We start from the raw sequence: 26,628 nt of genomic DNA, 5'->3' as shown, positions 1-26,628 counted from the left end.
ATTCTGCAGTCTCTCTCCATTTAAATAATATTCTGCTTTTCTATTCTTCCTGCCAATGTGGACAACTCACATTTTCCCACGTTATAGTCCATCTGCCAAATTTTTGCCCACTCACTTAACCTATCTATATCTCTTTGCAGACTCTTTGTATCCTCCTCACAACTTGCTTTCCTACCTATCTTCGTATCATCAGCAAATTTGGCTACCATACAATCAGTCCCTTCATCTAAGTCATTAATATAGGTCGTAAACAGTTGAGGCCCCAGCATTGATCCCTATGGCATTCAACTAGTTACAGTTCGCTATTCTGAAAATGACCCATTTAGCCCGACTCTCTATTTCCTGTTAGCCAATCCTCTATCCATACTAATACATCACCCTCAACATCATGAGCTCTTAACTTGTGTAGTAACCTTTTATGCGGCACCTTATCGAATGCCTTTTGGAAATCCAAATACACATCTACTGGTTCCCCTTTATCCACCCTGCTTGTTACATCCTCAAAAAATTCTTAATACATTTGTCAAACACGATTTCCCTTTCACAAAACCATATTGACTCTGCCTGATTGTATTGTGATTTTCTTCTACTACCTCTTTATTAATGGATTCTTACTAACATTTTGAGTGCCTCTGCCTTTCTACTATTCTGCAATAATTAGTCAATTGTTTATAAATATATCATAATTTTTGTGATAAACTTGCATTTCTCTGACTTCAATGTACTTTAGGAAAGATGTGAAGGCATTGGAGAGAGTGCAGAAAAGATTTATTAGAATGGTCCATGGATGAGGAACTTCATTTACGAAGATAGATTGGAGAAGTTGGGACTGTTTTCCTTGGAGAAGCGAAGGCTGAGAGGAGAATTGATAGAAGCATTCAAAATCATGAGGGGTCTGGACAGAGTATTTTTTTATTTAGAGATACAGCACTGAAACAGGCCCTTCGGCCCACTGAGTCTGTGCCGACCATCAACCACCCATTTATACTAATCCTACACTAATCCCATATCTACCACATCCCCACATTCCCCTACCACCTACCTATACTAGGGGCAATTTATAATGGCCAATTTACCTATCAACCTGCAAGTCTTTTGGCTGTGGGAGGAAACCGGAGCACCCGGCGAAAACCCACGCGGTCACAGGGAGAACTTGCAAACTCCACACAGGCAATACCCAGAATCGAACCCGGGTCCCTGGAGCTGTGAGGCTGCGGTACTAACCACTGCGCCACTGTGCTGCCCTGTAGATAAGGAAAAAGTGTTCCCATTCGTGAAAGGATCAAGAAGAGGTCACAGATTTAAGGTAATTGACAAAAGAAGCAATGGTAACACAGCGTGGATCGGATCTGGAATGTACTGTCAGAAAGTGTGGTGGAGGCAGGTTCAGTTAAAGCATTCAAAAGGGAATTAGATAGTTTTCTTTAAAGGAAGCATGTGCAGGGTTATGGCGAGAAGACAGAAGAATGGCACTAAGTGAATTGCTCATTCAAAGAGCCGGTACAGACACGATGGGCCGAATGGCCTCCTTCTGTGCTGTAACAGTTCTGTGATTCTGTACAATAAAAGCAAAATACTGCAGATGTTGGAAATCTGAAATAAAAACAGAAAAGTGCTGGAAAAACTCAGCAGGTCCGGCAGCAACTGTGGAGAGAGAAGCAGAGTTAATGTTTTAGGTGAGTGACCTTTCATCAGAACTGTGATTCTGTATTCTGCTTTCGGGTGGTGGAATTCCCCTGAAGTGATATTGTGGAATTATCCTTTCTAAAGCATCGGATATGAGGAAAGAAATGTAATACAAAGTCACATCAACTCTTTAAATTCACCAAAGTTGCACAAGGTGTCTCCACATTGCTGCTGAGGGTGAGTGGGTACGCTTTGCGACAGTGTTACCAAACGGCTCGCCAAAGGGTTGGTTTACGGCAGTTTCCAGGCAGCTTGCGGCTTGATCGCGCGCGGCCGCGTTTAAATTTATTTATTTTTATGTTTGTTTTTCCTCCCGGACAGAGTGGGGGGGAAGGCGGCCCGTCATCTCCTGGGCCCCGGTAACCATGACGCTGGCTCCCAAGGAGCTGAGCAGCCTGATCGGCATCATCTGCGAGGAGGCGACCAGCAACACCTTCGAGGGCCTGTCCACCGCCTTCCACCATTACTTTGCCAAGCACGACCACTTCCGCGTCGGCTCCACTCTCGTCATGTTGCTGCAACAGGCCGACCTGCTGCCCAGCCCCCAGCAGCGGCTCACCGCCCTCTACCTACTCTGGGAGATGTACCGCACCGAGCCGCTGGCCGCCAACCCCTTCGCCGCCGTCTTCGCCCACCTACTCAACGCCGCCCCTGTGGCCGAGGAGCAGGAGAAGCAGCTGCTGGGTAAGCGGGCACCGGGGCACCGCCGCTCGTCCCCCGATCCTCCCCTTCCTGGTGAGAGTGGGAGGGGGGGGTGTCTGAGGCCAGTTAAAGTCCTGTAGAGTCTGAGACACTGCAGTTATTGAAAGAATGTGTTGTCAGGGTTTTGTCTTTCTCCTATAACTTGTGTTCTTATCCTGGGCCAAAGCACGGAATGTAGGTTGATCCTCGAGCTGCATTATCAGTGGCGCTGCTATTCAGATGAGGCATTGTGAAAATCATTCACTTGGATGTGAAAAATCTCACAAAGAAGTGGAGGGAGTTCTACTTGATTTCCTCGCAACAGTCAGTGCTCTTTCAGAACGAATATGTATGTGAGTCGCTTCGGGGCCGTTGAGATTTAATGAGGTGCTATGTAAACATAAGTCTTTTTTTTCTTGTAATTATGTGCTGTGAAGTATGGTACCCCTCAGTAACAGCAGATGAAAATTCGCACTGGGGAACAGCATGTTAGGACCATTGTTGTTTCATCTTAAATTCAAATTCCGCTCAGCCTGAGAGACAATCTTCCCCCTTCCAGTGTTGCTAAAGTTGCTATGTGAAACTAGTTTCGGTAACATTCATCTAGTTACTAATGCTCCATGGTGCAAATCTGCCCGTTATCCAGCACAAATTGGCAATCTGAGTTTGTGCTCCCAAGAAATGGTCAGTATGGAAAATAGACGTACACTGCTATGGAAGGCGATGCTGTTCTGAGATTCAATTTCAGGTAGATTTCTTCTGTAGTGATGCTGCTTTGTTTTTCTTCTAACCCATGTTATACCTCGTTTCTGTTTAATGTTGACAATAGCGTCACTCGGGAGGGTTTAAACTAGTGTAGCAGGAGGGTGGGAACCAGAGCAGTAGGACAGCTAGTGAAATAAATGAGGAGGACTTAGTAAATAAGGCCAGTAGGACTAAGAGGAAGAGCAGGCAGGGAGATGTTGCTGAGCACAGTGGGACTGGTGGTCTGAAGTACATTTGTTTCAATGCGAGAAGTATAACAGGTAAGGCAGATGAACTTAGAACTTGGATTAGTACTTGGAAATATGATGTTGTTGCTATTACAGAGACTTGGTTGAGGGAAGGGCAGGATTGGCAGCTAAATGTTCCAGGCTTTAGAAGCTTCAGGCGGGATAGAGGGGGATGTAAAAGGGGTGGGGGAGTTGCATTACTGGTTAAGGAGAATATCACAGCTGTACTGCGGGAGGACACCTCAGAGGGGTCATGCAGCGAGGCAATATGGGTGGAGCTCAGGAATAGGAAGGGTGCAGTCACGATGTTGGGGTTTTACTACAGCCCTCCCAACAGCCAGCGGGAGGTAGAGGAGCAGATATGCAGACATATTTTGGAAAGATGTAAAGGTAACAGGATTGTGGTGGTGGGTGATTTTAACTTCCCCAATATTGACGGGGACTCACTGAGTGCTAGGGGCTTGGATGGGGCAGAATTTGTGAGGAGCATCCAGGAGGGCTTCTTGAAACAGTATGTAGATAGTCCAACTAGGGATGGGGCCATTCTGGACCTGGTATTGGGAAATGAGCCCGGCCAGGTGGTCGAAGTTTCAGTGGGGGAGTATTTCGGGAGCAGTGACCATAATTCCATAAGTTTTAAGGTACTTGTGGATAAGGATAAGAGTAGTCCTCAGGTGAAGGTGCTAAATTGGGGGAAAGCTAATTATAACAATATTAGGCAGGAACTGAAGAATTTAGATTGGGGGCGGCTGTTTGAGGGTAAATCAACATCTGACATGTGGGAGTCTTTCAAACGTCAGCTGATTAGATTCCAGGACCAGCATGTTCCTGTGAGGAAGAAAGAGAAGCCTGGATAATATGGGATAATGTGAGCCTAGTCAAAAAGAAAAAGGAAGCATTTGTAAGGGCTGGAAGGCTAGGAACAGTTGAAGCACTTGAGGAATATAAAGACAGTAAAGGAACTTTACTGTGGGCGTCTCGGGAGAGACCAAGGCTAAGGGAGTAAACCCTAACAGAAAATCCGGAGCGGAACCCCGTAGGCGGTCATGTGTCACCTTTGGCATGTTTCCGGCAGTTCCTGCAGCCATACTGGTGCCAAACGTCGTGTCCTGCACTCCTTTGGACCCCACCAGAAAGGCCGAGAGGGGGGTTTTGACGACTGGGCAACTCTCAACCTCCATAAATTTGCCCAGGCATGCGCCATGGAGAGGTCACTCCATAGTTGCCTCACAGCGACTGAAACAACACGGAAGGCAGCAGTTACGGGTTATAAGTCCAGATAAATTGGCGTAGAAACTGGGCGCCACGGGTTGCCTTTGTCGGTGGGAGAGGTCATTGCACCTCACTGGACAGCTACCGCCCGCCTCAAACCGGGCAGCCCCCGGTCAATAAGGTTCTGTCCCGCCACAGTCTGCCTGCTTCAATGGGTGCTTGGAGCTCAGGGTCATTGCCCGAAAGGTGGACTGACACACCGCACCAAACAACATGAAAAAAGGAAAGAAGGTACCAGCCCTTCGCTTTGCAAGCTGGAACGTCAGAACTATGTGTCCTGGCCTGTCGGAAGACCTTACACAAATCAACGATTCTCGGAAGACCGCCATCATTAACAACGAGCTCAGTAGACTCAATGTGGACATTGCAGCACTTCAGGAGACTCGCCTCCCCGCGAGTGGCTCTCTAGCAGAGCAAGACTACACCTTCTTCTGGCAGGGCAGGGATCCTGAAGAACCAAGACAGCATGGAGTGGGCTTCGCCATCAGAAACTCCTTGCTCAGCATGATAGAGCCTCCCTCAAATGGCTCGGAACGCATACTGTCCATCCGACTGCTCACCACCTCTGGTCCAGTACACCTACTCAGCATCTATGCTCCAACACTCTGTTCCGCACCTGAAGCTAAAGACCAGTTCTATGAACAACTCCATAACATCATTAGCAGCATCCCCAACACCGAACACCTATTCCTGCTGGGGGACTTTAATGCCAGGGTTGGGGCCGACCATGACTCATGGCCCTCCTGCCTTGGGCGCTATGGCGTTGGAAGGATGAATGAGAACGGGCAGAGACTGCTTGAGTTGTGTACCTATCATAACCTCTGCATCACCAACTCGTTCTTTCACACTAAACCCTGTCACCAGGTTTCATGGAGGCACCCAAGATCACGTCGTTGGCACCAGCTAGACCTCATTGTCACAAGGCGAGCCGCCTTAAACAGTGTTCAAATCACACGCAGCTTCCACAGTGCGGACTGCGACACCGACCACTCCCTGGTGTGCAGCAAGGTTAGACTCAGACCAAAGAAGTTGCATCATTCCAAGCAGAAGGGCCACCCGCGCATCAACACGAGCAGAATTTCTCACCCACAGCTGTTACAAAAATTTCTAAATTCACTTGTAACAGCCCTTCAAAACACTCCCACAGGGGATGCTGAGACCAAGTGGGCCCACATCAGAGACGCCATCTATGAGTCAGCTTTGACCACCTACGGCAAAAGTGCGAAGAGAAATGCAGACTGGTTTCAATCTCATAATGAAGAGCTGGAACCTGTCATAGCCGCTAAGCGCATTGCACTTTTGAACTACAAGAAAGCCCCCAGCGATTTAACATCCGCAGCACTTAAAGCAGCCAGAAGTACTGCACAAAGAACAGCTAGGCGTTGCGCAAACGACTACTGGCAACACCTATGCAGTCATATTCAGCTGGCCTCAGACACCGGAAACATCAGAGGAATGTATGATGGCATGAAGAGAGCTCTTGGGCCAACCATCAAGAAGATCACCCCCCTCAAATCTAAATCGGGGGACATAATCACTGACCAACGCAAACAGATGGACCGCTGGGTTGAGCACTACCTAGAACTGTACTCCAGGGAGAATGCTGTCACTGAGACTGCCCTCAATGCAGCCCAGCCTCTACCAGTCATGGATGAGCTGGACATACAGCCAACCAAATCGGAACTCAGTGATGCCATTGATTCCCTAGCCAGCGGAAAAGCCCCTGGGAAGGACAGCATTACCCCTGAAATAATCAAGAGTGCCAAGCCTGCTATACTCTCAGCACTACATGAACTGCTATGCCTGTGCTGGGACGAGGGAGCAGTACCCCAGGACATGCGCGATGCCAACATCATCACCCTCTATAAAAACAAAGGTGACCGCGGTGACTGCAACAACTACCGTGGAATCTCCCTGCTCAGCATAGTGGGGAAAGTCTTTGCTCGAGTCGCTCTGAACAGGCTCCAGAAGCTGGCCGAGCGCGTCTACCCTGAGGCACAGTGTGGCTTTCGTGCAGAGAGATCGACTATTGACATGCTGTTCTCCCTTCGTCAGATACAGGAGAAATGCCGTGAACAACAGATGCCCCTCTACATTGCTTTCATTGATCTCACCAAAGCCTTTGACCTCGTCAGCAGACGTGGTCTCTTCAGACTACTAGAAAAGATCGGATGTCCACCAAAGCTACTAAGTATCATCACCTCATTCCATGACAATATGAAAGGCACAATTCAACATGGTGGCTCCTCATCAGAGCCCTTTCCTATCCTGAGTGGTGTGAAACAGGGCTGTGTTCTCGCACCCACACTTTTTGGGATTTTCTTCTCCCTGCTGCTTTCACATGCGTTCAAATCCTCTGAAGAAGGAATTTTCCTCCACACAAGATCAGGGGGCAGGTTGTTCAACCTTGCCCGTCTAAGAGCGAAGTCCAAAGTACGGAAAGTCCTCATCAGAGAACTCCTCTTTGCTGACGATGCTGCTTTAACATCTCACACTGAAGAATGCCTGCAGAGTCTCATCGACAGGTTTGCGTCTGCCTGCAATGAATTTGGCCTAACCATCAGCCTCAAGAAAACGAACATCATGGGGCAGGATGTCAGAAATGCTCCATCCATCAATATTGGCGACCACGCTCTGGAAGTGGTTCAAGAGTTCACCTACCTAGGCTCAACTATCACCAGTAACCTGTCTCTAGATGCAGAAATCAACAAGCGCATGGGTAAGGCTTCCACTGCTATGTTCAGACTGGCCAAGAGAGTGTGGGAAAATGGCGCACTGACACGGAACACAAAAGTCCGAGTGTATCAGGCCTGTGTCCTCAGTACCTTGCTCTACGGCAGCGAGGCCTGGACAACGTATGCCAGCCAAGAGCGACGTCTCAATTCATTCCATCTTCGCTGCCTTCGGAGAATACTTGGCATCAGGTGGCAGGACTATATCTCCAACACAGAAGTCCTTGAAGCGGCCAACATCCCCAGCTTATACACACTACTGAGTCAGCGGCGCTTGAGATGGCTTGGCCATGTGAGCCGCATGGAAGATGGCAGGATCCCCAAAGACACATTGTACAGCGAGCTCGCCACTGGTATCAGACCCACCGGCCGTCCATGTCTCCGTTATAAAGACGTCTGCAAACGCGACATGAAATCGTGTGACATTGATCACAAGTCGTGGGAGTCAGTTGCCAGCATTCGCCAGAGCTGGCGGGCAGCCATAAAGACAGGGCTAAATTGTGGCGAGTCGAAGAGACTTAGTAGTTGGCAGGAAAAAAGACAGAGGCGCAAGGGGAGAGCCAACTGTGCAACAGCCCCAACAAACAAATTTCTCTGCAGCACCTGTGGAAGAGCCTGTCACTCCAGAATTGGCCTTTATAGCCACTCCAGGCGCTGCTTCACAAACCACTGACCACCTCCAGGCGCGTATCCATTGTCTCTCGAGATAAGGAGGCCCAAAAGAGAAAGGAACTTAAGCAAGAAGTTAGGAGGGCTAAAAGGGGTCATGAAAAGTCATTGGCAAACAGGATAAAGGAAAATCACAAGGCTTTTTATACATATATAAAGAGCAAGAGGGTAACCAGGGAAAGGGTTGGCCCACTCCAGGACAGAGATGGGAATCTATGTGTGGAGCCAGAGGAAATGGGTGAGGTGCTAAATGAGTACTTTGCATCAGTATTCACCAAAGAGAAGGACTTGGTGGATGATGAGCCTAGAGAAGGGAGTGCAGATAGTCTCAGTCATCTCATTATCAAAAAGGAGGAGGTGTTGGGTATCTTGCAAAGCATTAAGGTAGATAGGTCCCCAGGGCCTGATGGGATCTACCCCAGAATACTGAGGGAGGCAAGGGAAGAAATTGCTGGGGCCTTGACAGAAATCTTTGCATCCTCATTGGCTGCAGGTGAGGTCCCAGAGGACTGGAGAATCGCCAATGTTATGCCTTTGTTTAAGAAGGGTGGCAAGGATAATCCAGGAAATTATAGGCCGGTGAGCCTAACGTCGGTGGTAGGGAAACTATTAGAGAGGATTATTCGGGACAGGATTTACTTCCACTTGGAAACAAACGAACTTATTAGCAAGAGACAGCATGGTTTTGTCAAGGGGAGGTCGTGTCTTACTAATTTGATTGAATTTTTTGAGGAAGTGACGAAGATGATTGATGAAGGAAGGGTAGTGGATGTTATCTATATGGACTTTAGTAAAGCCTTTGACAAGGTCCCGCATGGCAGACTGGTACAAAAGGTGAAGTCACACGGGATCAGAGGTGAGCTGGCAAGATGGATACAGAACTGGCTCGGTCATAGAAGACAGAGGGTATCAGTGGATGGGTGTTTTTCTGAATGGAGGGATATGACTAGTGGTGTTCCACAGGGATCAGTGCTGGGACCTTTGCTGTTTGTTGTATATATAAATGATTTGGAGGAAAATGTAGCTGGTCTGATTAGTAAGTTTGCGGACGACACCAAGGTTGGTGGAGTTGCGGATAATGATGAGGATTGTCAGAGGATACAGCAGGATATAGATCGGTTGGAGACTTGGGCGGAGAAATGGCAGATGGAGTTTAATCCGGACAAATGTGAGGTAATGCATTTTGGAAGGTCTAATGCAGGTGGGAGATATACAGTAAATGGCAGAACCCTTAGGAGTATTGACAGGCAGAGAGATCTGGGCGTACAGGTCCACAGGTCACTGAAAGTGGCAACGCAGGTGGATAAGGTAGTCAAGAAGGCATATGGCATACTTGCCTTCATCGGTCGGGGCATAGAGTATAAAAATTGGCAAGTCATGTTGCAGCTGTACAGAACCTTAGTTAGGCCACACTTAGAATATTGTGTGCAATTCTGGTCGCCACACTACCAGAAGGACGTGGAGACTTTGGAGAGGGTATAGAGGAGATTTACCAGGATGTTGCCTGGTCTGGAGGGCATTAGCTATGAGGAGAGGTTGGAAAAACTCGATTGTTTTCACTGGAACGACAGAGGTGGAGGGGCGACATGATAGAGGTTTACAAAGTTATGAGCGGCATGGACAGAGTGGATAGTCAGAAGCTTTTTCCCAGGGTGGAAGAGTCAGTTACTAGGGGACATAGGTTTAAGGTGAGAGGGGCAAAGTTTAGAGGGGATGTGCGAGGCAAGTTTTTTACACAGAAGGTGGTGAGTGCCTGGAACTTGCTGCCAGGGGAGGTGGTGGAAGCAGATACGATAGCGACGTTTACGAGACATCTTGACAAATATATGAATCGGAAGGGAATAGAGGGATATGGGCCCCGGAAGTGCAGAAGGTGTTAGTTTAGGCAGACATCAAGATTGGCGCAGGCTTGGAGGGCCGAATGACCTGTTCCTGTGCTGTACTGTTCTTGTTCTAGATACAAAATTTAGAAAAATATTCATTCCATGGAATTGAATTTAATATAGCCCCAGTACTGCAGAGAAAATTGTATTTAAGTCCAGTTTCAGTAGCTGAAAGAACAACTATTTTACTTCGGCTTCCTGAACTTAAAATTTGTGCTGTAGAAAGGAACAAATAGTCCCTAAACTACCAGATTTACAGTGACCTAATTATTTTTAATTAAATTCTCTTTTAATTGAGTATAAGTCTGTGAAATCTAATAAACTATTGACAATTGGAAATAATTTCAGTATTAAATTTTTATTTCGCTGGCATTCTAGAAATTGTAAGCTTTAAAGATGCTGTGTAAGATTTATATGCGAAAAAATATCCGTTTGTTCAGAGGTCAATTGATTAACTTCGATCATTTATTGGTATTGGAGCTGCCAGATGGAAGGAGGGTGTGCTGGGTTGTAAATAGCCATGAAAACATAATGTGCTGTCTCTTGTTTGACCTCTTTTATTCATGTTGCTAATATAAATCTAAGGATTGAAACATATAGCCAGGATAAATATATCAATTTTAAATTAGCATTTTTGGATGACTTCAGAACAGCCTGGTGGGGCAATAGAAAGTTTCGATGAATATCATTGTCAGCTCTGTTTCGGTTGGTGGCACTCTCGCTTCTGACTTGCAAGGTTTCAGGTTCAAGTCACATTCTGGGGCTTGGGCACAAAAGTCAAGGCTGACATTCCAGTGTAGTACTGAGGGAGTGCTGTACTATGCTGTCTTTATATACGTTAAATTGAGGCCCCATCTGCTTGCTCGGGTGATTGTAAAAGATCCCATGGCAGTATTTTGAAGAAGAGCAGAGGAGCTATCCCCAGGCTCCTGGCCAATATTTATCCCTCAATCAACATTACAAAAACAGATTACCTGGTCATTATCACATTGCTGTTTGTGGTAGTTTGCTGTGTGTAAATTGGCTGCTGCAGTTCCTGCATTATACCAGTGACTGCACTTTTAAAAAGTACATTCATAAAGCGTTTGAGACATCCGGTGGTCATAAAAGGCACTATACAAATGAAAGTCTGTCGTCTTTACTTCCCCGAAGTAGAGGATAAGTCAACCTGCCTTATTTATCGAGCAACTGGTTTAAGAGCAGCAGCATCCTAGGAACTAACTAATTGTTTGACTCTATAACGTCCATCAGGGAATGATGAAAAATACAATTTAGAAAAATGAGTTAAGTATTTGCCTGAAATTGCATTTTGCTATCTTTCAGGATCACATTTTGTGGAGTGCAGTATTCTGAGAGGAACCAACAGGGAATTACAGCTCTTAAACATACAAAGAAAATGAAATTTCACTAATATATAAATTTCAATATATACTCAATTTCAGAGCTTTCTATAGTACTTCTCATGCTTTTGCTTTGTTAATGTTTGTTTATTATGTGATCAAAGATTATTTAAACTCAAGACTGTACCTTGTTTTGTTGTTGCCATTTGACAGGATTCTTGCCTCCTATTACTCCCCCAGAGAAGTTTTTTCTTTCTCAGTTGATGTTGGCTCCTCCAAGAGAGCTATTTAAGAAAACTCCCCGTCAGATTGCATGTATGGATGTGGGTAACATGCCTCAGTCAATAGACATTAGTGGTCTGCAGCTGGCTTTGGCAGGTGAGTAAAATTGTTGTTCCCCTTCAACAAAGCTGCAGTTGCAGTAAGTTCCGCTGAGGATCCTGCAGATCTAAGTTGATTGAATTGTGATTTTTGCCTTGACTGTCCGCACACTTCTGCAGCTGGCAAAATGCAAACTTTGATTGTCAAATGGTCTAATTGTTGCAGTTAAATAGATATTCTATTACAAAATTGAAGTTAGAATCACTGTGTTTGAATGAATTTTGAAACATAATAGCAGTACACACAAACCTCTGTGCCTCAAACTGGTGTTTATAAAGAATTAATTGGGATCTGCTTTTTTTTAAAAAAGTCTGCCACTGCTGAGTTGTGCAGCAAAACTTTGCAGGTTGAGTCTATGTGTTATGTTTAGATGTTAAGGGCAACGGAAGAGACAATGTCAACTCCCAACTACAAAACAACTGGGAAAGTTTTAAGTTTCAGGATTAGGTGAAGAAATTCTCTCTACATTATGAATAGGTCATACGTTTAAAGGCTGTCTAGGTTGTAGTAGCTTGTATGTCACTGAACGGTTTGACATTCCTTGGGTCCATCAAGTGTTTTCCAATTCTTCAATTGAATCCATTCTCCGTTTTCTTGAAGGTTTCTTGGTGAGTTAAAAATGCTGTGTTACCTCTATTAGTTTCCATATAAAATATCTATAATAGCTGAAATGAATTAGACTTGTGCAAGCAGACTATTTTTTGCCTTGGTATATACTGTCACACTGACAGAGTACACAAAAATACTCCAAATAAATCTGACCAAAGCACTCAAAACATCACTACTCTGGTACTAAGTTTGATTTTGAGTGTGGGAGCTGCTGTTGTGGAAGCAATTAAAGTATTGTGGTATTTCCATTTGATCATTGTCATGTCTGCAAATTGTTTTCAGTATGAAACAAAAACAATGGATGCTGGAAATACCCAAAAAGTTAGTTAGTTAATCTGTGGAGAGATTAGATGAGAGAACATTTAAGGTGTAATCCTTCATTAGTTTGGTAGGAATGTTACAGTGCTGTAAAGTATTGTGCTGTAGTACTATGAGAGGTCTTGAGAATTACAAATATTTTTCCCACTCGGAATTTGCAAATTTGTTGAACCATCAAAAATAAGGGTAAGATTGGATTCTGCAGCATTTAAAAACTGCAGCTCACTCGTGACAATGGGAAACCAGGTTTTCCCCTGCAATCACTCGTACACTGGGGAGGAAAAAGAATCTTGCCGGCAATTCAAATTCATTTGCTGATGGATGCCTACAATTTCCTTGAGATCTTGCCAGTTGCCTGACCCCACTTAATGGTGTGTGGAGTGGAGGTGGGGGAGGGGGGGGGTGGGGTTTGGAGGTGGAGAATATTTACCTGTCGAATTAAAAATCTTGTAATTGTGTCTGTGGAATTCTAATATTGTCTTGCGCATTTAATGTGACTAAGGAGTCTATTAACCATGAAGACCACAGAGATTTAGCCAATTTCTTATTGCTGTGATAGTTCCTCCCTGCCCCAACCCCTCCCTCCTCCAAACTTGCTCTTTGTTTCCATGATGTGCTTTCCTGTCCTTTTGCTGCTCTCTGGGCCATGTGGATATTTGTTCTTGGCAATTCCACAATTTGAAGTCCTCCACTTAATCTGCTGAAGCATTAGCACTCCGCAGCTGTGGCCTTGCATTGACTGATGCTTTCTTGCTTCGCTATGCTCCCTCTCGGCCCCCCCCCCCCCCCGAAACTATTCTTCAATAACCGCTTGTATTTATATAGCACCCTTAACATAGTAAAATATCCCAAGGCATTTCAAGCTTTACCAAATAAAATTGACATTGAACCACATAAAGAGAAATTGGGACAAGTGGCCAAAAGGTTAATCGTTGAGGTAGGTTTTAATGAGAATCTTAAAGGAGGGGAGAAAGTTAGAGAGGTGGAGAGGTTTAGGGAGAGAATTCCAGAGCTTAGGGTCAAGGCAGCTGAAGGCATAGCTGCCAATGGTGGAGCAAAGAAAATCGGATGCACAAGAGACCAAAATTTGAGAAGTGCAGAGGGTTGTGGGGCTGGAGGAGATTTACAGAGATTTTGGACTGAACACGAATGAGAACTTGAAATTTGTGGATTTGCCAGACTGGGAGATAATGTAGGCCAGTGAGCACAGGAATCAACTGCATGGTGTGAGTAAGGATATGGGTTGCAGTTTTGGATGTGCTGGAAGTTTAGAGTTCACCCTGATCCGTCTGCTCTGCATCTAGTTCTGCCTCTTGCACAATTGCACAGCCTGGAAAACATGCTATGGGAAATTGGCTGAATTAATACTATCATGCAAATAATTTTACATGGTTGTAGAGATTGGATCTGATGTAGGGTTCATGTGACGATGAAACATCAAAGCCTGTCTTTTCTCTTGACCTGTGAGTTTCCAGTATTTTCTGCTTTTTAGTTTTCCAGTATTTGTAGTGAATGATACGATAAATCCACTTCAATTCAGGAAAATGCACCGAGTTTGAAGGTGGTTCCCCTCAAGCTTACCTTGACAAAAATTATGAACTTTGTAGAATGTAGTATTGAGTATGTCTTTTCAAATTGCTGGACACAGAATTTTTTTTGTTTGTGAATGAAATTGTGAGATTCTGAAGCAGTACAAGGAAAATGTCATGTTATTGGCGCAGTGACTTTCCTCACAGATTAGCTAAGCCTTATAGATCATGACGATCCCATGTTTGATCCCCAGTGTGTGCTGAGTGTCTCAGTTGGGTAGCGAAGGAGAAAACTACTCCGAGTTGTTATTGCTATCTGGAATTATACCCCAGCAAGGAGAGAACACATTCAGGGTAAGGAGGGAGGGGAAAGTATTGGAACAGAACTGCATCTACCACAGGAAGTGGTGCAAATAACTGCAGAACAAGGGAGTCAAATTCAGTTTATCTGTAGCTGTCCTTTTACATATAAATTGACTTTATACATTTGTACACTTTGTGTATAATCTTTTATTCATTTTGCAGAGCGCCAGTCTGAATTGCCAACACAGAGCAAAGCCAGCTTTCCAAGCATACTCCCTGATCCGGATCCTGACTCTTCCAACTCTGGATTTGACAGTTCTGTAGCTACTCAGATTATAGAGGCTTTAGTAAGTGGACCGAGGCCACCAATAGAAAGTAAGCAGTTTTAAATTAATGTTCAAGATGTTCGCAGAAGTATCATTAATCTAAAACATTTGACTCTCGTAGAACACAGGTTCAAATCTGCCCACTTCTTCCGATGTTTTGGTTAGTGAATTATTTAATGCTAGAAGAGCTGTTTGCTGTGGGTCTGAATTAGCCTAGCAATAGTCTCAGAAATGAGCACTATGAATATCAATCAAAGCCATCCAGACCTCCTGGCAGATATAGTATGTGTAGTAATAGTAGATATGTGGGATGGATTGGCTATATTCCTCTGTTAATGGCCACTTCCCCAATAATGCATCTAAAGTGGGCAGTTGTGGGTGCAAAGCTGCGTCTTCCTACTGTATAGACCACTTTTAACTTGGTCTTGTAGATTTTCTGTTTAATTGTTTGGTAAGGATTTCCCTCCCATTAACTTGAGGGAGGGATGAAGGAAGGAGAAAAATCCATCATTCACATGTATGAGCGTCTCGGCCTTTCTCCCTGCACAGTCCTAGATTTTGAGCTGTGCTGTGTTAGCTAACATGGTGGTCTCTATCTCCCTTCAGTTACAGCTTGAGAACAGTACGCCTGCTGAGTTGGCATGCTTTTTTGAAGCAGTTAATGTGTAAATCACAATAAATGGATTGATGCTTTTAAAGAAAACCTGAAATGCATTCTGGTTTCCTTGGCATAAGAAAATATTGCTTTAAAGCACTTAGAGAAATGTAAAAGGCCAACCGTGGTGTAATTGTGTTATTGCGTCTGTTATTCGAGGTATTGCAGAAATGTCAACACATTTTGGTCCTGAGTTCTGTAGATACAGCTACTGTGGATTCCTTCATCTGCTTAAAAGATGGTGTCATTTCTTTTATCTTGGCCAAAGATACAAGTTAAATCGAGCTGGACTTCCAGCATTCTGCCAACCAGCACTTTTAGTACCTTGAAGGCATAGCAACTATTTGACTTCCCAGTATATTTTTCCTGTCCGCTTTTCTCTAGAAAACTAAAAAGTTAATCATGGTTTTCTTTTTATCATGTGAAGGTCATTTTCGGCCAGAGTTTATTCGGCCTGCTCCTCCACTTCATGTGTGTGAGGATGAGCTAGCTTGGCTGAACCCAACAGAACCTGATCATACAATCCAGTGGGATAAAACCATGTGTGTTAAAAACAGCACTGGGGTGGAAATTAAGCACATCATGGCAAAGGCTTTCAAGAGTCCCTTATCTGCACAGCAACAAACGCAGGTAATTGCAAATAAGTATTACTTCAACAGCTGAATCATGTGGAGTATCCGTGAACTGCTGCACCAATACTCGGTGTTATGGAATTGCACCGATGATTGTCAGTTCCATCCTGTTAGTGCTGATATCAGCTCTGCAGTTAGGAGACGATGCTGAATGGTGGCCAGATGTTTTCTGATAATGAGGGAGGGAAAAGCAGAGTAATTTTAAATGGGGCATTTTAACATGGGTAGATTGGCTTGTGTCAGAAAGGGAGTGAACTTCTGTGTTTAGGATAGTTTCCAGCAACAATATGTCCTAGAACCAACCAGAAGGCAGGTCATATTGGATTTAATAATGAGTAATGAGCCGTGAACATTTATCTAATTGCTCGTAATATGATTGAGTTTAACATTCTGGTTGAAATTGAGAAACGTGAATCAGCTAAGATTCCAGATTTAGGTGAGGCTGTCCACAGTAAACTGGGCAAATCTGTTAATGGGTAAATCGACAGATGATTAGTGGGAGGTGTTCAAAAAAAAAAATTCATGTGATACAGAACCATTTCATACCCCCAAAGGAACAAGAGCTCTGCATACCAAAACAAAAACCATGGATGACAAAAGAGGTAAGGGATAACGTGATACTAAAAAGCACACAAAAATGCAAAAAATAGCACATCCTAGTGACTGGGAGAGATGCAAAGAACAACAAAAGGTGGCAAAACAGAGCTATAAGATGGGAATACGAAAAGAAACTAGCAAGGGATATCAAAACCAACAAAAACATTTTTAGTCAGGGAAAGGAGCATTGTCAGGAGCAATGAAAAACTGATAATGGTGATATTGAAAATGAAAATAAGGAAAGGGCAGGCATGTTTGCATCAGTTTTTACAGTAGAAGAGGATAATGTGATGGACATCCCAAGGAAACTAATACTGAATCAGGGTCAGAAATTCAGCAAAACTAACATAAGCAAATTAACAGTAATGAAGAAAATAATGGCACTTGTGACAGCCTTCTGTCTCATGAGACAATGGTCTGCGTCTTGGTGGTCAACTCTGTGTTAAACATTGCCTGGTATGACTTGAGCCCCACTATGGCATGGTAGCTTCTGCGGCACTTGCTGCAGATAAAAGCATTGGACTGAGGAGGTGTAGCATTTGCTGGCCTCAGGACCTCTGAGTTGTTGACCTTGCCCCACCAAGAGATGCCAAGGATATGTCTGAGATGGTGAAGATGGAAACTGCTCAGCCTATTCTTGTGCCTAGCATTTTTTGTCCAGGTCTCACTGCTGTAGAAGAGTGCATTGAAGACACAGGTTTGGTAGACTTATAGTTTGGTGTTCCCTCTCAGATTGCTATTCTACACACTCTCTTTCTCAGCTTGGACGTAACTGTTGCACCTTTTGCGATGGACATGTTGATTTCAACATCTAGTGACAAATTGCTGGTGTTTGTGGAGCCTAGATATGTGAAGCTATCAACAACCTCCAGTGTCACTCACATTGTTAATGCTGATTGGCAGTATGTCAATGTCCTGGACCATGATATTTGTCTTCCTGATGCTGTTAGTCAAAGTAAACTCTTTACAGGCATGAGAGAGTCTGTCCATTTGCCGCTGAAGGTGTTCTTCAGTATGGAATGATAGTGTGACATCATTGGCATAGAGCAGCTCTTTGCTGAGGACTTGGTGCACTTTTGTCTTGGATCTCAGGTGGGCAAGGCTGAGCAGCTTTCTGTCAGTTCTGTTATGTAAATAGACACCCTCTGTAGATGAAGTGAAGGCATATGACAGCAGCAATAAGAAGAATATGCTAAAACGCGTCAGTGTCAGAACGCAACCCTGTTTAACCCCACTGCAGATTTCGAGTTCTGATGGTCCCCGTCATGATGTTGTGGAAGGAGGCGATCACACTGAGCAGCTTTGGCAAGCAGCTAGTTTTCTTCAGGCCGCCTCTGCTCACCTGATTGAATCCCTTAGTGAGGTCGATGAAGGCAATATATAGTGGTCTCCATTGTTCATGGCATTTCTCTTGCAGCTGCCGAACTGAGAAAATCATATCGATTGTGCATCTTGCAGTTCTGAAACCACACTGAGATTCGGGATATATGCGTTCAGCCAAGATCTGCAGTCTGACAAGGGCAACACAGGCAAATACTTTTCCCACAGTGCTCAGCAGGGAGATGACCCGATAGTTGTTGCAGTTGCCCTTGTACAGGGTCACAGTTTTTGCATCACGCGTATACTGAGGCACTGCATCTTCCCTCCAGCAGAGACAGAGATGCTCATGCAGATGCCGCAGAAGTCCCAGTTTCCCGTACTTGATGAGTTTTTATTCTTTCTTGGGATGTGGCCGTCGCTGGCAAGGCCAGCATTTGTTGTCTATTCCTAATTTCCCTTGTCCTGAGTGGCTTGCTAGGCCATTTCAGAGAGCAGTTAAGAGTCAACCACATTGCTGTGGGTTTGGAGTCACATGTAGGCAAGACCAGGTAAGGATGGCAGAATTCCTTCCCTAAAGGACATTAGCAAACCAGATGGGTTTTTACAACAATCGATGATAGTCTCAGTAATGGTGCCATGAAACTAGCTTTCAATTCCAGATTTTAATTAATTGAATTTAAATTCCACCAGCTGCCATGGTGGGATTTGAACCTGTGTCCCCAGGGGGCTCTGGATTACTAGTCCGGTGACATTACCACTACGCCACCGTCTCCCTGAGTTCAGATGGTATGGTATCTTCATGAGTGCCAGGGCATGTCCACACATTAGTGAGCCTGTGCACTGCATGTCTGGGCCCTAGACCTCTTCCACGTTTCTCTGACGCTTTAGCCTGGGACCGTGAGGGACCCAGTTTCTATGTGTCGCCATGTGGAGGCATAACACAGGACTTGCTGATGGGGAGGCTGTGTGCTGATTGGGAGAGACTTACGCATTTGGATTTCCTTTTCGCAAACAAAATAATGGCACTAATAAGATACAATCCCCAGGACTAAATGGTTTCTATTGCAGGGTTTTAAAGGAAGTAGGTGAGAACATTGCAGATGCCCTAACTATAATCTTGCAAAGTTTTCTCAATTTGGGAACCATTTGTTTAGATTGGAAAATTGCATGCCACTCCACTATTAAAGTGGAGAGGGGGAAGCCAGGAATTTATAGACCAGTTAGCCTGGCATTTTCATTGGAAAATTACTTGAGTCTATAATTAAGGGTAAAGTGTCTATAAACAACTTGAAAATTTTCAGCTGATCAGAGAGCCAGCATAGATTTGTTAAAGGGTAAGTCATGCCTGACTAAGTTGGTTGAATTTTTTGAAGAGGTGATTAAAGTAGTTTGACAGGGCAATGTCTATGCATGTTATCCATATGAACTTCCAGAAAGCATTTGATAAAGTCCCACATAAGATACTGTTAGCTAAAGTTGAATCCCATGGAATTGAAGGCAAATTATTGACCTGGTAAGGAAATTGGCTGAGCAGCAGGAGACTCGAGAGTAAGGTACTCAAATAGGCAGGATGTGGCTAGTGGTGTCCCACCAGGATCTGTGTTGGTGCCCCTACTGGTCATATTTATTAACGACTTAGATGATGGGATAGAGAGCCATGTATCGAAGTTTGCTTATGACACAAAGATGCATGGCATTGTAAGCAGCGCAGAAAGCATAAAATTACAACGATATTAATCGTTTGAGGACTAAATTGTGGCAAATGGCTTTCAATATAGGTAAATGAGAGGTCTTGCCTTTTGACCTTTAAAAAAAAAAAGGATAGTTTAGAGTACTTTCTAAATGGTGAAAACCTTGAAACAGTGGTTGTCCAAAGGAACTTGGCTTAGGGATCCATGTACATATATCATGAAAACATCATGGATAGGTCCAGAAGATGATGATAAAGGTTAATTAATGGAATGCTATATTTTATTTTAATCTAGAAGACCAGAATACAAGGGGTTAGAAGTTATCGTGCAGCTATACAAAACCCTAGTTAGACCACTCCTGGAGTATTGTGTTCTGTTCTGGGTGCACATATTAGGAAGGATATATTGGCCTTGGATGGAGTGCAATATAGATTTACCAGAATAATAATTGGACTCCAAGGGTTAAGTTTTGAAGAGAGATTACAGAAACTATGGTTGTATTCCCTGGAATTTAAAACGTTAAGGGGGATGACTTGTTCAAAGTTTTCAAATTAATAAGGGGAACTGATAGAGTAAATAGAAAATATTTCTGCTGGTTGAGGAATCTAAGATGAGGGGACATAGCCTAAAAATTAGAGCCTGGCCTTTCAGGAGTGGTTAGGAAAGTTTCTAGATACAGGGTGGGGGGAAGTTTGGAACTGTTTTGCAGCTGACAGTTGATGCTAAATCCTTTGTTAATTTTAAATCTAAGATTGATTGATAGATTTCTGTTAACTAGAGATATTAAGGGATATGGGGCAAAGGCCCAAATATGGAGTTAAGCCATCGATCAGCCATGACTTAATTGAATGGTGGAACAGGCTCAAGGGGCTAAATAGTTGCTTCCTTTTCCTATGAAAGTTGTGGTTCCATAACAGCAGATGCTTAGAACAGGCAGTGCATAACATGGAATCAAAAACCTTAATAGAGAGGAAAACATATCCGAAAGTGAGCAAAAAGCAGGATTAATCCTGACCTTTTCCCTAAAGGGCCATATTTAATTTGTGATAATTAACCAAAGGGTACATTTTATTTGTGTGTACAAGCAGATTCTTCACTGTTCCCATGTGGGATGCTGTGGATTGTAAACCACGCAGGTAGAATAAGCAATCCTCCATCTTCTCTTTTATACATCCTATCAGCTAGCTCAGAGTAGCATTGGTGGAGACTGCAAATATGTCATCTGTCAGTGTCTTTAGCTATTGAAGGGAAGGGGGAAGTTCCTGTACTGAAACAAATACCCCTGTTTCCTCTGGCTTTAGATGCATGGCTCTGATCAGAATTATCCAAACTTCTGTGAAAATGAATATTGTGCCAAAAGACTAGAGGATAGAAATGGGACAAAAAAGCGTTAAAAGAAAGAAAATGATGGGCCAGTTAGGCTTACCTCAGCTGTTGGTAAAACATGCGAGTATATTACATGATTGATGACTAAATACTTCGAAATAATAAGTTAATTAAGACCAGTCAGCATGACTTTCTAAGATTTTGATAACTAAGCATATAGACTTTTTTGAAGAGACGAGAGAAAGGAAATGTAGTGACTGTAGATTGTAACGAGATATTTGAAGGGCAGAAAGCATAAGATAGGAGTAAAAGGAAATTTCTTGCTTTAGAAGGACGTGAGTGGTCTGTCCTTGGGATTTGAGGGATCCAAACAAAAACTTGACATCGAATTTATTTATTGAAAGTTGTGAACTTAAATGGTAAGATTTTAAATTGAATAAAGGAGCAAAAAGACCAGGTGTGACAATACATAGGGCAGTAAAACTGGCAGTAAAAGGAGAAAAGACCATAAAGCAAATGGATTCCTTGCTGTTTGAATCTAGAGCCACAGAATACTGGAGCAAAGAGGCAAAATATTAAACTTTTAAATAGAGCTGCGAAAATTGAGAGGTGATCTGAATTATTAAAGATTGTAAAAGATAATCGGGTAAATAGTGATAGGTTGTGAGAGGGTCGCAAAAGGGCATAAATTGTTAAAGCAGAGTCCATAAATTCTTTTAAAAGGGAATTAGTTGCTTAAAAGGAGGAATATTAAAGGGTATGGGAAGTGAACAGGAGAGTAAGAATGGACTATGCAGCTATGGTAAAACACTGGCACAGACTTGATGGGCTGAATGGCCTGTATCTATGTAGTAACATTCTGTGATTTCATAATCAAGATGCAAATTAATGGGGTTAGGGAAGAGAGAAAATATAGCTGAGGAGGAGAATATTATTTTGAGTTAGCTTGCACCAATCTGATCAATTTCTATATTTATTGCAATAATCTGAATCAAAACAACTTGCATTTGTACAACATCTTTAATGTAGGAAATCATTCCAGTGTGCTTCACAGGAGCGTTATCATACAAAATCTGATACTGACCCATATAAAGAGATATTAGTAGCCAGCTGAAGGCATAGCCACCAGTGGTGGGGCAATGGAACTCTTGAATGCACGAGACCAGAATTGGAGGAGCGCAGAGATCTTGGAGGGTTGTAGTGCTGGAGGAGGTTACAAAGATGGGGAAGGGCAAGGCCATGGAGGAATTACAGCTGTGAAATGACTGCCAAGGTATTCCTATACATATACGTGTGTAACTTTTAGAATTTGCATATACTGTGAAGTTTGTGCAGTATTCCGTGTTGGATCATTATACTTTTTTTTAAGGCAATGGATCTTCTAAGTGGTACTATCTAAAGCCTAACTACTTTCAAAGTAATTGCTGTAGACTTCTTGCAAAGGTTCACTTTGAGGATAGAACATTGGAAAAAAAATGAGGGGGAGGTGTGTTCAGTTTCATGAATGTTAAAAAATTAGAATTATCTAACATCTTCCAGTGATAAAAGTCATCTGGACAACATTTATATCTGCATTTATTTTAATTCTATGAATACATATGCAATGCTTAAAATAAGAATGTAACCCTCCAGTAGTAATTACTGGGTAATCATCTGATGGTGTGCCTGAAAATTGACACACATCTGTGTTGTACCTGAGTAACATTGAGTTTTTACTTTTATTTCCTCCACGGTAGCTCCTTGGTGAATTAGAAAAAGATCCAAAGCTAGTTTACCACATTGGTCTGACTCCTGTCAAGCTGCCTGATCTGGTAGAAAATAATCCTTTGGTTGCCATAGAGATGTTACTGAAGCTAATGCAGTCGAGCCAGATTACAGAATATTTTTCTGTACTTGTGAATATGGATATGTCCCTTCATTCCATGGAAGTTGTAAATAGGTGAGTTGTGTGTTTTCTCCCCCTCCAATTTTATTCTAATTTTTTTTCATCTCTTACCGCTGTTTTCCTGAGTATATTTCCACATAAAATGGTAGTGTCTTACTCCAGCCCTTTTTCATGTGTGAACCTGGACAGTGTGTTGACAGGTGCTATCCAATCAGTTTTGCCCAATTTTGTCTTCAGCTGACAGTCACATTTCCAGTAGGGAATCACTTGACAGTCAAAGTTTGATGTATTATTTTAAATGACTAGTGTGTCAGAATTTAACTTTTTCTTTTTTCATGTTGACTACTCAAATGTAGTGTTGCAATTCTATAAAGGCTAATTTATTTCCAAACTAGATGCTTTGTCCTCAACATCTCCTTTGAGTATTCTGGAATTGTTTTTCTTTCTCCGATAATGTAGTTGCTGACTTCCTGGAGAGAATAAATCCATGGGCACAAGTCACTCTCCTGTAACTCAACAGAGTGCCGGCTGTTTGTGTGTGCTTTGGCAAACTGTTGAACTGCAGGGAGCATAATAGCTGAACTCTATTCTTTCCTCACCTGATAATGACACATTCACCCAGTAAGGATCACTAGGTAGTGATTCAGGAATGTTTTTTGAATGAAAATTGACCCGCTGTTTGTATAGTTCAAGTTTCTGGTTTTATAATTAATTGCTCCTCTTGTCTATTTTATAGGCTAACCACCGCCGTTGACCTTCCTCCGGAATTTATTCACCTCTATATTTCAAATTGTATCTCCACTTGTGAACAGATTAAGGATAAATACATGCAGGTAATTAACTTCCTTATGTTAGTTGAATTGATGAATCTTTTCTGTAGTAGCTAATATAGTATGCTCATTTGCATGTTATACTGATAATCTGGGATATAATTAGAGAACATTTGCTTGGGTTTTGTCATGCATGCACCAATTGAGTTCACAAGCTCCCTAGTGTACGTTGGGGGTGGGAGTGGAGGAGAAGAGTAGAGTGCTATTTAGTTACCCCTCTTTTTTTCCCCCTTCCTGACTAGTGTGTCTAAAACTGAAACTGGTGGTCTGCACCCATAGCACCATTTTCGATCTCGAACTGCAGTTTCTACCCTCCATCTTGTCAGGCACAAGGTTGCATTTTTCCATCTCGCTTCTGTCTCTCAAAAGCTTGTGATATGCATTTCCTTTGTAGGTTTAATCTCTTCCTCTTCTCCTTTATTCCCCTTTTTCTTTATCCGACCCCCCCCCCCCCCCCCCCCCAAAAAAGACACATCCTTTCTTGGTGGCCTTCACCTTCAGTTTTGAGAGACTTTTTTTTAACATGAGCGCTTTAAATGTTGTTTCTCCAACTCTTTCTATACTGTTCACTCTCTGATACTTTGATTTACCAATATGTTTTTTGTAAAGGCTTGAAAAGAACTATATAACTTAGCATTTATTACTCCATGTCATCTTGAAGAGAAACCCTTATCTCCCAAATATATATTATGGTAAAGTTTGACTTCACACCACAACTAAATAACATAACAGTTTTCTAAAGTCAGACTTTTAAAAAAAAAAAGTCATTCGTATTTGGATAGAATGAGGTTTAGCTAAGATTCCCCCTCACTTGGCTTTGGTTCCACCAGCCATCCGCTACTATTCAGTGATGGTAAGTGGAGGAAATGGGAGAATAGAGGAAGGCAGCTTCTTAGATGAACCCAACATTTACTGTCAATAACAATAACAACTTGCATTTATATCTCGTGCCTGTAATGTAGTAAAATATCCCAAGGTGCTTCAGTGGAGAGGGAGGTATCAAATAAAATTTGACATCGAGCCACATGAGATATTAGAACAGGTGACTAAAAGCTTGGTCAAAGAGGTATATTTTAAGGGGCATCTTAAAGGGAGAGAGGGGAGAAGAAAATTGTGAAATCCAGTCATTTATAGATTGTTGTTTGTGTAAACTTTTCCACTAAGTAACTGTATCTATGCTGTATGAAGTTTGTATTGCTCAGAGGATGTGGAAAGTTAGCTACATGATATACTTTTGCATGTGATGCTAGTGACAATGTAAACTAACTCGGTCTGTTATCTTCTAGAACCGTTTGGTACGTCTTGTTTGTGTCTTCCTCCAGTCTTTAATCAGAAACAAAATAATCAATGTCCAGGACTTGTTCATTGAAGTGCAGGCCTTCTGCATTGAGTTCAGCCGAATACGAGAAGCAGCTGGCCTATTCCGATTACTGAAAACCCTGGATACTGGAGAAAATCCTTTAGAAGCAAAATCATCAAAGTAATGGAAGGCAGGATTAAAAATTCCAGAAGACTAGAAAGGCCTTTGTTGTGTGTTGGAACCATTTCAATGGTTTCAGTTCATAATTGAAAGATAATTTGTTTAAAAACAGTAAGCCTTTCTTAACCAGCAAGTTTGCCCAAATGGGACCTGATTTATTTTCTTGTTATACAAGTGTACAAAATGATACTGATGAGCATCTTGGTCACTTTTTGGGGGTACAGTTGTTGCATAGCAATGCACATAATTTTGCTGACTCCTGTTTAATTTGTGGTAGATATGCTTCCTATAAGAGAAAACTGTGTTAACCAGTTTATTTCTGTTCTCTTTCCCATATGTATATACATGTTTCAGGTTATTAAATGCATCGACAGACTGAAAGTTAGGTAAAGTACAAAAGTAACAGAATTTGTGCACCATGTTTGAATTGAAAAGTTCATGGATGTTGATTATAAAGTTTTTGTTTTAATTAAAATGCTGAAATATGAAGCAATCAACACTTTTGGTTACTGTTATTTGAATGAAGAATTGAAGGGTGGAAATTGCATAGCACTGGTTTGCTGGCTGAAACTGGATGCAGGGAATGACCTATGCATCTGAAGGAGGAGGTCCGAGGATTGCCAAAAATTGGCCAGCCTCATCTAAGTATTAGCAGTAACCTTCCGGCACTTGTTGTGCTTCACAATCAGTTTACCTGAAGAAAGCGTGTACTTTTTGGCCACCTGCTTTGCCAGCAATGGCCCTCACATATGTCATGGGAGTTGGGGAGGGGAAGGACAGGAGGAATGGGGAAGGTGGTGATCATGGTTTACAGTGCTTCTTGGTACTACTCTAGAACTGGTGGGAGCAATTACTTACCTTCACAGTGGCCACCACTGGGTGAACCACATCTACTTCCTGAAGGGACATGGCCTGTTCTGCTTAGGATAGCCCACTTTCCTGTAAGAGTCCTTAAATGGACTATAGGTTCATTAGTATATGCAAAACACCTAATAACTGTTTGAAGCAGATACCTGAAAAATGGCTAGATTCAATTTCGAGTCATAGGTTTTTCGGGTATCCTTGCAGTGCAGGATATTGCACCCTAAAACTAGCCCTATTTGTGTCCATTTTACACCTGTAAAACTGAGGCAACGAGGACCAATTATTACTCCCTAACAATGCAGTCCACTACCCTTCCTTTTTTTTTGTCTCATTTTGTAGCATTGTACCCGAATCTATCATTAACAGGTTAATTATTTGTGTGAATTTAATGATGCCAATGGGCGGCACAGTGGCGCAGTGGTTAGCACCGCAGCCTCACAGCTCCAGCGACCCGGGTTCAGTTCTGGGTACTGCCTGTGTGGAGTTTGCAAGTTCTCCCTGTGTCTGCGTGGGTTTCTGCCGGGTGCTCCGGTTTCCACCCACCTCCAAAGACTTGCAGGTTGATAGGTAAATTGGCCATTGTAAATTGCCCCTAGTGTAGGTAGGTGGTAGGAGAATGGTGGGGAT

General features: G+C 43.0%; 1 protein-coding gene across 2 annotated transcripts; it reads left to right on the top strand.

Moving 5' to 3' along the window:
* The first annotated feature begins 1,908 nt into the window (after positions 1-1,908).
* Positions 1,909-25,634, top strand: cnot11 (CCR4-NOT transcription complex, subunit 11). 2 transcript variants are annotated; one of them, XM_068033863.1, is made up of 7 exons: positions 1,909-2,421; positions 11,469-11,633; positions 14,618-14,770; positions 15,804-16,006; positions 22,679-22,881; positions 23,564-23,660; positions 24,944-25,634. In XM_068033863.1, exons 1-7 carry the CDS (start codon positions 2,052-2,054, stop codon positions 25,139-25,141), a joined length of 1,389 nt encoding a protein of 462 aa, XP_067889964.1. In that variant the 5' UTR covers positions 1,909-2,051; the 3' UTR covers positions 25,142-25,634. The 2 variants fall into 2 exon arrangements, with proteins under 2 accessions (XP_067889964.1, XP_067889965.1); XM_068033864.1 differs by having other exon boundaries at positions 1,911-2,370.
* The last annotated feature ends 994 nt before the right edge of the window (positions 25,635-26,628 follow it).

Source organism: Heterodontus francisci, chromosome 6, assembly GCF_036365525.1.
Source record: "Heterodontus francisci isolate sHetFra1 chromosome 6, sHetFra1.hap1, whole genome shotgun sequence".
Lineage (NCBI taxonomy): Eukaryota > Metazoa > Chordata > Chondrichthyes > Heterodontiformes > Heterodontidae > Heterodontus > Heterodontus francisci.
This window is presented reverse-complemented; position numbering and strand designations above follow the sequence as displayed.